Source organism: Micropterus dolomieu, linkage group LG01 (assembly GCF_021292245.1).
Source record: "Micropterus dolomieu isolate WLL.071019.BEF.003 ecotype Adirondacks linkage group LG01, ASM2129224v1, whole genome shotgun sequence".
Lineage (NCBI taxonomy): Eukaryota > Metazoa > Chordata > Actinopteri > Centrarchiformes > Centrarchidae > Micropterus > Micropterus dolomieu.
Genome location: NC_060150.1, coordinates 49,832,581 through 49,849,289, shown reverse-complemented (window position 1 = coordinate 49,849,289; position 16,709 = coordinate 49,832,581). Strand labels below are relative to the sequence as shown.

General features: G+C 46.8%; 1 protein-coding gene across 1 annotated transcript; it reads left to right on the top strand.

Moving 5' to 3' along the window:
• The first annotated feature begins 1,613 nt into the window (after window positions 1-1,613).
• LOC123985847 lies at window positions 1,614-16,264 on the top strand. The gene is made up of 15 exons (XM_046073810.1): window positions 1,614-1,815; window positions 1,911-2,062; window positions 2,746-2,793; window positions 2,896-2,925; window positions 3,002-3,184; window positions 4,802-4,831; window positions 4,954-5,439; window positions 5,605-5,846; window positions 6,293-6,455; window positions 8,615-8,710; window positions 11,345-12,085; window positions 12,901-12,945; window positions 13,047-13,145; window positions 13,292-13,372; window positions 16,111-16,264. Exons 1-15 carry the CDS (start codon window positions 1,656-1,658, stop codon window positions 16,114-16,116), a joined length of 2,562 nt encoding a protein of 853 aa, XP_045929766.1. The 5' UTR covers window positions 1,614-1,655; the 3' UTR covers window positions 16,117-16,264.
• The last annotated feature ends 445 nt before the right edge of the window (window positions 16,265-16,709 follow it).

The window sequence follows — 16,709 nt, the reverse complement described above, 5'->3', positions numbered from 1 at the left end:
CGACTGAACAGGACTGAAGACAACATGTACCAAGAGACAGGCAGGGAGGGAACGACCGGATGAAAGACGTCAGGGACTAATCAGACTGAACTGGACTGAAGACAACATGTACCAACAGACAGGCAGGGAGGGAACGACCGGGTGAAACACGTCAGGGACTAATCAGACTGAACAGGACTGAAGACAACATGTACCAACAGACAGGCAGGGAGGGAACGACCGGGTGAAACACGTCAGGGACTAATCAGACTGAACAGGACTGAAGACAACATGTACCAACAGACAGGCAGGGAGGGAACGACCGGATGAAAGACGTCAGGGACTAATCAGACTGAACAGGACTGAAGACAACATGTACCAACAGACAGGCAGGGAGGGAACGACCGCGTGAAACACGTCAGGGACTAATCGACTGAACAGGACTGAAGACAACATGTACCAAGAGACAGGCAGGGAGGGAACGACCGGATGAAACACGTCAGGGACTAATCGACTGAACAGGACTGAAGACAACATGTACCAACAGACAGGCAGGGAGGGAACGACCGGGTGAAACACGACGGGGACTAATCAGAACCGGAAACAAAGCGGAACACAGACAACTGATTCGGACACTTTTAAAGTTAAACAGGAAGTGAAGCTTATGAAAACACAAGAGGATGAATTTGACAATGTAAAACAGAAAACATAGAATGAATGCAAACTGAAAAACAAAACGTTGTCAAGAACACAGAGACAGGAAGTGACAGATAAACTAAAACAGAAACTATCACTGAACACCTGCATCCTGTGATCAATTACATGATCAGATGAAGAAACTGTTTATCATGTGACAGGTTTAAATAAAGCAGGTGTTTTCCGTCCAGTTCAGCAGTAGATAGCATTTATCTAGAAAGACTGAAGCCCCCGCTCCTCACCCAGTGGGTCAAATTTTGATTTCATGAGCTCGACAAGGAGGTCATCTTAGCATAATTGGCCACTTCATCATTATTAGAATAATTAGCTTCACTAGCACTGTTAGCGTTGGTACCATTGTTATGTTTGTGAGCACTGTTAGCTGTTGTTAGCATTGCTTGTATCTCGGGTAAGAAGCAGCGTGATCCCAGATAATAACACTTGTTTGAGATGAGCCAGACCGGTGCAGACGTCTCACTGACTGCAATGCATGATGGTTAGTGATTCTGTCCAACTTGCTCTCATTTTTTATTCTCAAGCACGTTGATCATCCACGGTTTATCTGTCAGGCTAAGTAACCAGTCAGGACATTTACTGGCGGATGGCGTTCATCCTGTCCGCCTCCTTTCAATGATACTTTCCATTGATCCACTTCACCGGCGACTCTGACGATGTTGCAGTTGCAGCTGCTGGCCATGCGTTACGACCCCTCCTCCCACCGCAGTCTCAACTGTCCTTTGCTTTCGAGGCGTGCTGCAGCTCATCTCAAACAAGCCCAGTGACAGGTCATGGCTTCATGGTGGGTCTGATTGCTGATTGGCTGATTGGCCCAGACTGCCTTGCATGCCCCCTGAGCTCTGATTGGCTGAACGTGCCGTTGCCTTGACAACGAGCCGTGGTGATGCTTTGCTGCAGATGAAGGCCGACGGCGTCACAGTGGTCGCTATAGTTACTGCTGCTGCAGCTGGCTGGTGGTTGCTATGGTTATGTTCACTGTGGTTGCTGACATCACAGTTGATGTGTGTGTGTGTGCAGATATGGGTACGGGGCTGTACGGAGCGTCTAAAGCCATCGCCGTCAGTGACCTCATCACCACGGTAACGCCTGAGAGGAGGACAGAGGAGAGGAAGTCGGAGCAAGGTACTGAAAACAACCAATCAGAGGAGACACATTAGGCCAGGTGACTGAGACTGTAAAACCAACTGACACCTCCTTCCTTGTCTCCTGTCTCCTAGTTGAGGAGGTGCTGGTGATGGAGGAGGAGGTGCAGAGGGTGGAGGTAGATAAAGAGGAGGTGCAGCAGCAGGATGAGGAAGAGGAGGAGCAGACCAGAGTGACAGAGATTTCTCAGCACAGTCCTCCAACTCCTCAGAGACAGGACACCAAGGTAACAAACACCTGTCTCACATGTCTCACCTGTCTGCTGACTCTTAGACAAATAGAAATGTTAAAGATATGATCCAACAAAGGTTGAGGTCAAGGGCAGCTGCACTTGGCTGAAGATACTAGAAGACGTTTTGTCCCCCATACAAGAGACTTCTTCAGTTCTGACTGGGAAACTCAGCTATTTAACCTCTGAGGGGTCGTTAGCCAGGATCGTCGATACCGCTGGTTCGTTAGTGCCCCTGGTTGCGGTAACGACAGTCGTCATGGTCGTTAGAGCCACTCGAGGCCAAGTCTGAACGACCATCGTTGGCATCTTCACCTGAGGCAAGGAGGAAACGTTTGTTCAGTTTCCTGGGAAGTGATGAAAGGACAGCCTTGTAGGTGCGGGAAAAGTGGTGTTGCAGACCTCTTCCCCTGTTGAGAGATGGTTTATCTACCCTGGCCTCCTTGACACCTCTTTCAAACCATCCATCCTTCCTGTCCAGAATATGCACTGTGTTGTCCTCAAAACAGTGAGGGACGAAACGTCTTCGAGTATCTCCAACCAAGTCCAGCTGTCCTTTATTTTAACTGTCCTTGGATAACTGTGGCCTGGATGACTGAGAACCTTCACAGACATCCTGCTAAGCATTTTGGGTTAAAGATGTGAATGTGTCAGACTGAAGATGAACTCTGTGTGTTCAGACCGAGGTGACCGACACCGCGGTGGACGGAGACCTGACGGCGACGGAGGTACAGCCGATCACACCGCCAGTTACATCTGCTCTCACCTGAACTCAGCACGCAGCTACACAAGAAATGTCCCTAACACCAACCTGTGTTTTTGTCTTCCAGTCTGATCAGGATGAAGACCTGAAAACACAGGTAGGACTGATCGTCTTGTTTATGCTGACATGTTGTCTACTGACACTCAGTGTTTGTCTCTGCTGTCGGCCTCCAGGAGACGTTGGGGAGTCCAGAGGAGGAGCAGAAACCTCAGAGCACCATCAGCGCTCTCAGGCGTTCCTTCTTAGAGGGGGGAGGAGGAGGAGGAGGAATGACAGAGTGGGAGAAACGTCTCGCCTCCTCGCCACTACGTCGAGTCGACGACTCCCCGATGATTGAACCTCTGGAACCAGACGAGGTGAGGAGAGCTTGATCATCTGCTCGTGAATACAGTTTTAGACCAGCTGACGTTCAGCTGCTTCACGTTTCCATGCTGGCGCATGGAAACGTTTCCACAAGGCGTTTTATTTTAGCGAACACCAGTTATATTAATAAAGAGCTCGAGTGGTGCAGCTCTGATTTATTGCCCGACAGTTGCAGCATTTTGAAGTTGTGAGATTGTGGATGTGTTCAGTCAGTGCGTTCAGACGTCCTCTTAGTGAGTCTGGCAGACCTCTGTCCCGGACCCGTTCCAAAAACTATTTTAACCGAAGTGATCTTAAACCATCTCAAAATCAAAATGTTTCTTTACTTTGTTATTATTGTTATCTATAGTTGTTAGTTGTTGGTGACGTAATAAAAACACCATTAAAATGTTGATGAAATTGATTTAAAAACCAAACTGAAAAGTTACCTGTTGTGGCACCTTTTCATTTAAATTCAGTGATAAACTTCTGGATTTTAACAGCTCAGTGTTTCCCCACAGAATCTGAGAGGGGCCTCCATCAGACCCACTTGTAGGACTCTAATACATCCCAATAGATGGATTACGTTTACATTTATTCTTTTATCCAAAGCTGCTTACAGCATCTGGAGCAGCGAGGGGTTAAGCGTCTTGCTCAGGGACACGTGAGCTGAACTCCGGGTCTTTCGCACCAAAGGCCTGCGTCTTATCCACTGCACCATTACCCCCCCACTGATACTGCAACATTCATTGTGAACTGTCCCCATACAAAATGAAACTTCCATTTGAATATTTCTAAATGTGTATTTGCATGATGATATTAATTCAGTTTGTAATATTTTCACCCACCACATGACTACACACAGCAGAGTTTGGGAAAGTCAAACTGATGTCAGAAGGCCCCGCCCGCTCATGGTCTCGTCGACCAACGTGTGGACGTACCTTTAGAGGTAAAGAGATGACCGGCCTAAACAGGCAGTAATTTATGCGCTGTGACGACGCCACATATCCGTAACACGCCCGCACCGCGGTACCGCTTGTTTCAGGTTCTACCACTAACTGAAAAACGACCTGGGGGAAACACTGAATAGCTGCTGCAGCTCACCACTCTCACAATCCATAACGTTTCAAAACATTAAGTTATGACAGTTTCCTGGCCTGCTGTGGGAACACATTCTGAACGCAGGTTTCCATTAGACGCCTGGTCTCGTTTTTGGAGAAGTTCTTTGGACATATAAAACCTCTTAAACCCCAACAGGTCGTCTGCTTCAAAACAGCTTCTCATAAAAATGAATCCAGGTTGTGAATCCAGGTTGTGAATCCTGTCGTGTGAAGAACTTCTGCCACACTTCCTGCAGCCTGTTGTTGTTTTCCTTCAAAATAAAAGCACATAAGCCGTCCGTCGTTGGTAGATCAAACAAATGACGTGTAGTTGATGTTACTGGATATTTTTTATTCTGTTTGATATAAATAAACTGTTTCATAGTAGTTTCAGTTTTGTGTGAGAGGAATTAAAGGCCGGTCCCAAATACAGGCCGGGTCAGTTCACTGATTTTAGCAAATAAAAGCCCGGGCTGTTTCATCAGAGTTTCAGGGTACATATGATTCTGTCTCTGTCTGTCTCTGTCTCAGGCCCTCCCATTGGACAGCAGCTCAACAGCGGTAGGTCCACAGAGCTGTCAATCAGCCACTTAAATCATACTGGTGTTACTGAGCTCACCTCTCCTGTCACAGGATTGGTTAGTCTGAATGTGTGTTTGATGTTGCTCACCTGTGCGCTCCAGGGGGGCGTAGTCATAACAAACCGAGCTCCTCCTCAGCCAATCAGGGAGAAGACCTACACTGTGGGGAGATGCTACGACACCGCCTCTGGCAGGGTCATCACCATGACGACCACGGATGACCACTCTGATGTTACCATGATGACAGGAAGTATTGAGACGAGCGGGCAGGTCAGAATCATCCCGTTGTCCACCACTGATGATGTCATCACAGGGGGACCGTTGATCACGATTCGTGAGGTGAAAACACCAACCTCCCCGTCTGAGCCACCTTCAGCGATCTGTGACTTCACCAGTGATGTCATCTGTGCGGATGACACCAGAAGAGGCGGATCTAGAAGTCTGGACCTCCATGGGGGCGGAGCCTCTCTGATCTCACCACTGACGCCCCTCCTCCTTCCTAAATCCCCCCTGGGCGAGCTGAACCTTAGCCCCACCCTCACGCCAGGCCCCCTGACTGGCAGGACATCGCCCTCCATGGCCAGAGTGGTATGCTGATTGGCTGGTTGGTGGTCGGCATGGAAACGAGCATGAGGAGCAAACACGGCGACCCGGCAGGAACACGTTAACCCCCGCAGTGCTGAAACAGCAAGTGTGGCTGGTGGCTCGTCTGAGCCGGTTCAAACTGAACACTTCAGCTCTGAGAAACTGCAGGTGGAGCTCAGGTGGAGCTCAGGAGGAGAGCAGGTGGAGAGCAGGTGGAGCTCAGGAGGAGAGCAGGAGGAGAGCAAGTGTAAAGCAGGTGGAGCTCAGGTGGAGAGCAGGTGGAGAGCAGGTGGAGCTCAGGAGGAGAGCAGGTGGAGCTCAAGTGGAGCTCAGGAGGAGTTCAGGTGGAGAGCAGATGGAAAGCAGGTGGAGAGCAGGAGGAGTTCAGGTGGAGAGCAGGAGGAGAGGAGGTGGAGTTCAGGAGGAGAGCAGGAGGAGAGCAAGTGTAAAGCAGGTGGAGCTCAGGAGGAGAGCAGGAGGAGAGCAAGTGTAAAGCAGGTGGAGCTCAGGAGGAGAGCAGGTGGAGAGTAGGTGGAGCTCAGGAGGAGAGCAGGAGGAGAGCAAGTGTAAAGCAGGTGGAGCTCAGGTGGAGTTCAGGTGGAGAGCAGGTGGAGAGCAGGAGGAGTTCAGGGGGAGAGCAGGAGGAGAGCAGGTGGAGAGCAGGAGGAGAGCAGGTGGAGAGCAGGTGGAGAGCAGGTGGAGTTCAGGAGGAGTTCAGGTGGAGAGCAGATTGAAAGCAGGAGGAGAGCAGGAGGAGTTCAGGTGGAGAGTAGGAGGAGAGGAGGTGGAGTTCAGTTAACGGTCAGTGAGTCTCTGATACAGACATCCTGACTGGACATGGTTTCTCCTTCTGCAGTGAGACCGTGGCCAGCAGGAGGCGGTGCTTCTCCTTCTGCAGTGAGACCGTGGCCAGCAGGAGGCAGTGTGGAGCTGCAGTGTTCACTTTGAACTTCCCTCAGCTTCTCCCTTCACCTCCTCCCAGACGCCATTTTGTTTCTCCTCCTCTCATCAACGAGCAGGTTTTCATTGTGTCGTTCAGTTGCTACCCAGTGTTCATCACTGGGTTTTGATTGGTTGCTCTTCACTTCCTGTCGGTTGAATCTTGTTTTGATTGGTTACTTTAACTTTCTGATGCTTCTTTTCTAAAACCTAAACTCAGCGTTGCTTCTTTTAATCATAACGGTTTTCATGTTTATTACTTACAGCCGTGTTATTAATACAAAGAGTTTTAGGCTGTTAGGCTGCAGACCTGGTCCTGGTTTTTTCCAGTCTTCCCAAAATGCCTCATTAAAGGTCAGATGAGCTCGTTCTCTCCTCTCATTGGTCAGCATCCGTGCTCCACCTCATGTTAGCTGCTAGCAACTGTTGATTCCACACATCAAATCCCATGATGCAAAGCTGGCCTGGCTACAGGAGCCAGGTTTAGGACCCGTTGTAGTCTGGACAGATGGAGGTCTGATCTCACTCCCCCAGAATCCATGTGTGAGCAGACCCAGACCGCTTCCCTCAGAGTCTCGAGGAAGTTATATTAATCCAGTTTCCATTTCTGTGTTCAGATCTGAGCTAACTAGGCTCTTATTTTGTAGCTTTGTACCTGCTGTGTTTCATCACTTCCTGTTTGTTTCTGCTTCCTTCCTTTTGTGTCATACTTCCTGTTTACAGGTCAGGAACTTCTATCACAGTTAATAATCTCTACTGCACATGTGCAACACAACTCGCCACTTGTTACTACCTGACAGATCACAGTGGATCCCAGTAGAACACAATAGAACACCGTGGAACACAGTAGATCCCAGTAGAACACATTGGAACCCAGCAGAATCCAGTTGAACATACTGGAACACAGTAGATCCCAGTAGAACACATTGGAACACAGCAGAATCCAGTTGAACATATTGGAACACAGTAGATCCCAGTAGAACACATTGGAACCCAGCAGAATCCAGTTGAACATATTGGAACACAGTAGATCCCAGTAGAACACATTGGAACCCAGTGGAATCCAGTTGAACATATTGGAGCACAGTAGATCCCAGCGGAATACAGTAGAACACCAGTGGTACACAGCGGAAACCAGTAGATACCAGTGGAATACAGTAGAACACCAGTGGTACACAGCGGAACCCAGTAGATCCCAGTGGAATACAGTAGAACACCAGTGGTACACAGCGGAACCCAGTAGAACACAGTGGAACAAAGTAGAACCAAGGGGAACACAGTGGAACCCAGTAGCACATATTGGAACACAGTAGATCCCAGTGGAATACAGTAGAACACCAGTGGTACACAGCGGAACACAGTAGATCCCAGTAGAACATATTGGAACCCAGTAGATCCCAGTGGAATACAGTAGAACACCAGTGGTACACAGCGGAACCCAGTAGATCCCAGCGGAATACAGTAGAACACCAGTGGTACACAGCGGAACCCAGTAGATCCCAGCGGAATACAGTAGAACACCAGTGGTACACAGCGGAACCCAGTAGATCCCAGTGGAATACAGTAGAACACCAGTGGTACACAGCGGAACCCAGTAGAACACAGTGGAACACAGTAAAACACAGTGAAACCCAGTTGTTCACAGTGGAACACAGCGGAACCCAGTAGAACACAGCGGAACACAGTAAAACACAATGGAACACAGTGCAACACAGTGGAACCCAGTAGTTCTCAGTAGAACACAGCGGAACCCAGTAAAACACAACGGAACATAGCGGAACCCAGTAGTTCCCAGTGGAACACAGTGGAACATATTGGAATAGAGTAGATCCAAGTGGAATACAGTAGAACACCAGTGGTACACAGCGGAAACCTAGTACAACACAGTAGAACACATTGCAACACAGTGGAACCCAGTAGTTCCCAGTGGAACACAGTAGAACACAGTAGATCAGAGTACATTGCAGTTGCAACTGTAATAGAATGATGTTGCATACATTTATTTGTCAACTGAAAACTGTAAAACCTGTTTATACTCCACACCCTCCCTGACCACGCCTTATTTGACCACGCCCTCTGCATGGCTGCAGCTTCGCTGTCAGTTTCTATTGAGAATCAAATTGAGATTTTATTTATTTGTGTGTTATTACTTTAAACGCTAAAGAAATCTGAGCTGTGGCAGTGACCTTTCCTCTGTTTGTCTTTCTAACCTTGTTTGTTTGTTTGTGTGTGTGTGCAGCCTAAACCTACATTCGATGAAATGTCTCCTGAGCTGAACGCTCTGCTGAAGTCCGCCAGGGAACAAAAAACCTTTAGAGAACACAACCTGCTAAAGGTGCCAGTCTACCTGTCTGTCTACCTGTCTGTCCAACTGTCTCTGCCTGTCTGTCTACCTGTCTGTCTACCTCTCTGTCTACCTGTCTGTCTATCCTAAAGGCTCAGTCACAACAACATTAAAAATGGGGAATTTGTTCAGCTAATTAATTAATTTTAATGGAATCACCTCGATTGGTTTAGATCAGATTCACTAGTGGTAGTGAAGTACATCTCTGTCGTTATCTTCTATTCAATTTCATGATATTTTGCGTAGAATTTCCTAATATATATAGCAATATTTTAACGTATATGATGGTATATACTATTCTGGCATGACGGCAGGGTAACATGTAACATTAAAGCATTCACAGACACGTGTACATTCATATCACATTCACTCATCCTACATGTAACACATGTACATTTCATCCCAATCCCCACCCTTTACCCTCTTACTGTGGTCAGAGAATATCTCTATCAATTCTTTCCAAATCTGTAAAGTAGGAGCCTCGGATTTTTCCTCTCACAGTGATTGTGAGAGATTGTACCCGATATAGCACACATCGGAGGTGGAGCAGATGCAGGTCGATTTATTTTCACATTGGAACACGGACAACTGACTTAACGGGTGGTGATGAAGTAGGCAGAGATGAAAAAAAAACAGGAATCAGCCTGGCACAGAGAGAAAACTGCTAGATCCACATCAAGGCAAGGGTCTTCACAGGACAGCAGTCCCAAACAGGCCAAAATCCAGAAACGGGCAAGGGTCATAAAGAGAAAGCAGTCCTAAATAGGCCAAAATCCAGAAACGGGCAAGGGTCATAAAAGGAAAGCAGTCCCAAACAGGCCAAAATCCAGAAACGGGCAAGGGTCATAAAGAGAAAGCAGTCCTAAATAGGCCAAAATCCAGAAACGGGCAAGGGTCATAAAAGGAAAGCAGTCCCAAACAGGCCAAAATCCAGAAACGGGCAAGGGTCATAAAGAGAAAGCAGTCCTAAATAGGCCAAAATCCAGAAACGGGCAAGGGTCATAAAAGGAAAGCAGTCCCGAACAGGCCAAAATCCAGAAACGGGAAAGCAGTCCTGAACAGGCTAAAATCCAGAAACTGGCAAGGGTCATAAAAGGAAAGCAGTCCTGAACAGGCCAAAATCCAGAAACGGGAAAGCAGTCCTGAACAGGCCAAAATCCAGAAACGGGCAAGGGTCATAACAGGCCAAAATCCAGAAACGGGCAAGGGTCATAAGAGGAAAGCAGTTCTGAACAGGCCAAAATCCAGAAACGGGAAAGCAGTCCCGAACAGGCCAAAATCCAGAAACGGGAAAGCAGTCCTGAACAGGCCAAAATCCAGAAACGGGCAAGGGTCATAAAAGGAAAGCAGTCCCGAATAGGCCAAAATCCAGAAACGGGAAAGCAGTCCTGAACAGGCCAAAATCCAGAAACGGGAAAGCAGTCCTGAAAAGGCCAAAATCCAGAAACGGGCAAGGGTCATAACAGGCCAAAATTCAGAAACGGGCAAGGGTCATAAGAGGAAAGCAGTTCTGAACAGGCCAAAATCCAGAAACGGGAAAGCAGTCCTGAACAGGCCAAAATCCAGAAACGGGCAGGGATCATAACAGGAAAGCAGTCCCGAACAGGCCAAAATCCAGAAACGGGAAAGCAGTCCTGAAAAGGCCAAAATCCAGAAACGGGCAAGGGTCATAACAGGAAAGCAGTTCTGAACAGGCCAAAATCCAGAAATGGGAAAGCAGTCCTGAACAGGCTAAAATCCAGAAACGGGAAAGCAGTCCTGAACAGGCCTTAAGACCTTCAGACTAAAGACACAAACTGCATGCTGCAACACAATAACTCTGTCACACGAAACCATAGATATCTACACTCAATGATCAACATTGATCATCAACCCTAAATGTTTCATTCAAATTTCAAATGTAATTTAAAGATAAGAATCCTTTATAAAAGAGTTAATTATAATAATAATAATAATGATAATAACTTGTGTTTTTATAGCGCCTTTCACAGGACCCAAGGGCGCTTTACACATAACTACAGAGACAGAAAAAAGTCATTCAGGATTGAATGCCTTTGTAAAGAGGTGGATTTTTAGGTTTTTTTTAAAGGTGTCCAGAGAGGGACCCTTTCAGATCTCTGTGGGGATGGATTTCCAAAGGGTGGGGGCTGCGACGCTGAAGGCTCTGTACCAAGTTCAAACAAAACATGTTCTCAATTCAACAGTTTCTTGCGTTTAAGTGACAAGTACTAGCCAATCACAGCACAGTAAGGCGGGACTTGTCAAAACTGTCAGGAACAAAAACCCTGTACACCAGGGGCGAGTTCAATCTCAAAACGTTTTGCAACATTTTGCAGCGTTTTCAGATTGAACGACATGTTTCCTTGTAATGTTGTCCAACGTTCCACAACAGGCTTCAAGGTATCTTTTCTCCCATTTGTTGGGCGTGTCACAGGTTTTACCTAATCAGGTGCGCCAAGTTTGTGAACACAGCCGTGTTAAAAAGTCAGTAAAATGCAGTGCGCTTGCGTACACAACAGGGTGTTTAAGGCACCACTGTTTCCATTGAGAAAAACATTTTGCTATGTTTTGTCAACGCTGAACTCGCCCCAGATTCATTTGGTCCTTTCTCTCTTCCTGTTTTAGACGTCAGAGAAGGTGGAGACAGTCTTCTTAATGAAGGAGCCGTGTGACCAGGACCAGCCAATGGTGGACCAGCCTCAGGTAGCAGGAAATCTTGTAGGCCCACCTCCTGTTAACCCCCCGCCCCCTCCACCAGGGACCTGCATGACGCATGCTGATGATGTCACATGGGAATGGGCCACTGATGATGACAGTATCAATGCTAATGATGCAAACAAGGTTAATAGTCCAGCAGATAAACATGAAGTCAGTGATGATGATATCAGCGAGGACGAGCCTAGTAGCCAGGCCAGTGAAGATGATGCCAGCGATGCTAGCGAAGATGCTATCAGTGTGTTAGCTCAGGTAGCAGTGGAGGAAGCCATGGAGGCTGCAGTCAGACAGGCTCAGAGCCCGGGCGCTGATGATGTTAATCAGGATAGCATTAATGCTAATTTTGCAGTTAGCCAGAGTGAGCAGGAGCTAACTAGCATGGAGGCTAACAAGACTAACAACAGCCCCTGCACCAGACCCTGTTCTGTTCTGGGCTCTCGACCCACTGGGAGTCTGTCTCAGTGTTACCATCACGATGAGTTCTCCGACGCCTCTGACGAGGACGAGGGAGAGTGGCGGTTCGGAGAAAACTCCCCTCCTCCTTCTTTACGCCGCCAGACCTCTGGGCGCTCCCCCTGCTCAGCCAGTCAGAGGCAGCCATCTGACCACAGTGATGACGACGATGATGATGAGTCCAATACACTGCAAGAGGTAACACCTCCGGTTAAACCTGCCCCCAAGATTCCTACCCCAGTGACACCTACCCCAGTGAAACCAACTCCGGTAAAACCTGCTCTCGTGAAAGCCACTCCAATGACTCCTACCCCCAGTGAATCCTGCCCCAGATACTCCCACCCCCAGTGAATCCCACTCCAGTAAAACCTGCCCTCGTGGAAGCCACTCCAATGACTCCTACCCAGTGACACCTGCCCTAGTGAAACCAACTCCGGTAAAACCTGCTCTCGTGAAAGCCACTCCAATGACTCCTACCCCCAGTGAATCCTGCCCCAGATACTCCCACCCCCAGTGAATCCCACTCCAGTAAAACCTGCTCTCGTGAAAGCCACTCCAATGACTCCTACCCCCAGTGAATCCTGCCCCAGATACTCCCACCCCCAGTGAATCCCACTCCAGTAAAACCTGCCCTCGTGGAAGCCACTCCAATGACTCCTACCCAGTGATACCTGCCCTAGTGAAACCAACTTCGCTATAACGTGTACTCGTAATTCCTACCCCAGTGAATCCCACCCCAGTGAAACCCATCCCAGTTGTCCCAGTCAAACAGCTTGTCTTGAGAATGTGTTGAGGATCCTGATCTTCATATTAAAGAGGGACTGTTGCCGCCTGCTGGTGACATGAAAGCAGTGCAACGGACCTGCAGAGTACCAAAGCTTTAAGAACGGAGAAACAGACTGGATTAAACTTCAGCAGGAATTTGGAGGGTTCAGAGTCAGAACCTAATCTGGAAGTTGATTTTAAAGTTGTTTTGAGTTTATGTGACTGTAAGTTGTCTCTCTGTCTGTCAGGAGGTCCCAATGATGAGAAAGACACTCACATATGAAGCTCCAGGGGTGAGGACATCGATACCAAACCAATAACTGACCTCATAATTACTTTTATGAGCACTGAAGGTAACAGAAGGTAATGACAGAAGGTAATGTCTGTGTTTCAGACGCGGGTAGACTCTGATCCTCCTGCAGGTTTGCTGCTGAGCTCCCAGACCTTCACTGCAGAGACCTCCAACACCACCACCACCACACACATCACCAAGGTAACACCATGCCGCCATTCAGACGTGTTTGAGTCCATCTCTTCTTAGAAACATGAGAATGTTAGAAGTGTAGAACAAGACGTAGAACCAAGGAAACAATCAGACAGAAGAACCAATAAAGGTGTTTAATCTGACTTTCTCTTTAGACAGTGAAAGGAGGGATTTCAGAAACCAGAATCGAGAAGAGGATCGTGATTTCTGGAGACACAGAAATCGACCATGACCAGGTACCTGTCTGACACGTCACAAAAACACTTCATATTAACTTTGTAAAAGTGACAGCACACAAACGGGATTAACCCAGGACGGAACTGGACAGACCTGGAGCTGGTCACCCGAGGGTTAATCCTGAACAGGACGTGGACCTGTACCTGGACCAGGTTTCTGACCCTTGTATATCTCTTGAAGGCTCTGGCGGCGGCGCTCAGCGAGGCGCGGCGGCAGCATCCTGAGCTGTCCGTCACGCGAGTCGTCGTCCATAAAGAAACAGAGGTCTCTCCTGATCATGTGATTGATTAGTGACATCACAGGTAACAGGGAGGGTCAGGCCCCATCCCTCAGGTGGAGTCTCAGGCTGGATGCTGATTGACTGACTGGTGCATGGTAGCATTCATATCATTGTTGGTGCTTTTCATCACGCTAACTTCCTCGCATCCTCTCTCCTCCCGTGATGCGGAAATCGCTTGCCCATCCGACCATCACGGAGGATCTCCCAATACTTAAAATGCACGTCGAGGAGACGAGGAGGCTTCTGGAGGAGCTTAGAGCGAGGAAACACGGGCGTATCCCACGCCGAAGTCTTTTATCAAATGATGTGATGCATAAATGTGATAACAGAACACAGATAGATGAGCGCCGTCTCCTTTTGTGTGACAAACCTAACACTTTATATCTATCGATCTATCAACCTACCGATGACAGATACTGTAAGGTTCTTATGTGGACAGTGGTACCAATCAATCTGGCAGGTGAACCAGCAGCTCGTCATAAGTAACTGATGGTCCTTAAAGTCTGACGCTGTGGATCCAAGAGCTTGAAGACGCGAGGAGACACGTAGCATAATGAAACGCACTGTAATTGCAAGTGTTTGTCTTCAGGAACAGGAAGTTCAGCTAAGAGAGACAAAAGGCCCAACCTCAGTGGCCACACTCAGACTTTAAGGCGTTCCCGCTGAGTCCGTCAGGGTTTAGGCCTGTCCCACTGTCAAAGTGCCCGAGGGCTCTCTGCAGAATCTTTGAGCCCTTTATGCACACTTTCCATAAGTCCGCATTTCTGCAGACTTTGCTTGAGGGAATTACCCACAGTTCATAGTGTTGGGAGATGAAACACCAGGGGAAGCACAGAGGCGAGAGGAAAATCACGGCAAACCCCCTTCTCAAGACCATGGTCAGAACAGAAAGTTTTCACATGAACACACAACTCACTGAAGGTTCGTGTCATCAGAACTGAGCTTGTCTCATGATGGCACAGTCACCTCTCGTCCACTCTGAAGGACCTGTTAATCAGGTCCCTTCAGGGCCTCACTGGCCGTGAGGAAAGCAAAAAGCCAAACATAAATAGTTAATAGTAAATAGTGAGCAACATGTTTCCTCTGGCAGTTTAGCTCAGAGGTTCTGATTGGTCAGGAGAACACAGTAAGAGAGAGAAACCTTCTGATTGGATCAAATGTTTGGGAGTAACTACAGAGGACAGGGAGGATCTGTGCTGATTGGCTGGTGACAAATTGACACGATTGACCAAAAATGATGTGAGGAGGAAATAAACAGCCTTCCTGATCACTCAGCTGATCGGCGATGAGTAATTATCGTTTTAATATGGCCGACAAACAACATGTGTCTTCTAGGTCTGTGTAGGAAAAATAGCTGTTTATATCTATTTATACCCTAGCATTAACTGTTGGCCATTAATGCTATGCTAACATGCTATGTTAACATTATTCACTGTCCTCTCAAGTGTGACATAATTTTACAGCCAAACACCTGTGTCCACCAATGCTTTACATTCATCATTATTATTGTTATAATAATAATAATAATAATAAGGAACAACGTTCAGGAATCCAGAAACTTTTGAGAGGACAGTAGTGACATTAACATGCTACGCTATGCTAACACTCTGCACCATGTTTTGAAGCTTGCTTGTGCTATGTTATGCTAATTAGGTTGAGCATGCAGTTTTCCTGGCTAGCTCAATATAGCCTTTACCTCAACTAACAGGTAGCTCCCCCTGGTGGTCACAATAATTCTGACCCCAAAAAATAGAGCTCATTGATTGGTTCGAAGCCTCCGTTGGCAGTATGGAGGGTTTAAATGGCAAAACTGAATTAATAAATACATTAATAATTTTCTTATCTAATTAATAAATAAATTAATAATAAATACATAATTATATAATTTCATGCTTAATAAATATAGATTCATTGTTCAACTATTTAATTAAATTTACTTACAATAATTCAACATGTATTTATTTGCAGTTACACTATAAATAAATAAATATATGAATTAATACATTAATGAATAGACAAATTAATAAAATATACAAATATATATTAATAAATGAATAAAAACATAATCAAATTTATATATTTGGCTCCTTTAATTTGTGATTATTTATGGTGACATTTAAGCATTAAATAACATAATTATTTATTCAATTATTTAAGCATTTATTATGTAATTATAAATGTATTAATATAACAACTTCATGATATGATTATTGATGTATTTAAATATTTAGTTTCAGCCCTTATAACCCTCCTTTGCGCTGAGATCTTTAGAACAAAATAAAGTATTTACAGGAATCACTGGACTCGATGATAATTATGAGAAAAAATCAGAATCAAAAGTTATTTGAAATAGTTGGTTTACTTTTTTGGAGGTTGGCAGCATCACCACCAGAGGGCGGCGTCACCACCAGAGGGCGGCGCCTTTTTCTCATGATGACTGTTCTGTCTCTGTTTCAGGACTGAATGTAGAAGACTGTGCTGGATCATGGGAGGTGTAGTCCAGAGCCAACAATGTCACTGTTTCCAGCAACACCCAGTGGACTTTACACACATGCATGTACACCTGTATACACACACACACACACACACACACACACACACACACACACACACACACACACACGGCAGCACCTGTCTGGGGGTGGGGGGGTGGGGGTGTAGATGAGTTAGCTTAGCATTTAGCATTAGTTCCACAACATAATTATATGTAGTTGAAAGCTTCATGATGGCATTTCAGACTGTTCTGTAAGTAAAGGAATAATTTGTACAACCAAGACATGTGAGAGGCAGACAGGTGAGAAGTAGACAGGTGAGAGACAGACAGCTGGGATACAGACAGGTGGGAGGCAGACAGGTGAGAAGTAGACAGGTGAGAAGTAGACAGGTGAGAGACAGACAGGTGGGATACAGACAGGTGGGAGGCAGACAGGTGAGAAGTAGACAGGTGAGAGACAGACAGGTGGGATACAGACAGGTGGGAGGCAGACAGGTGAGAAGTAGATAGGTGAGAGGCAGACATGTGAGAGGCAGACAGGTCAGAAGTAGACAGGTGAGAG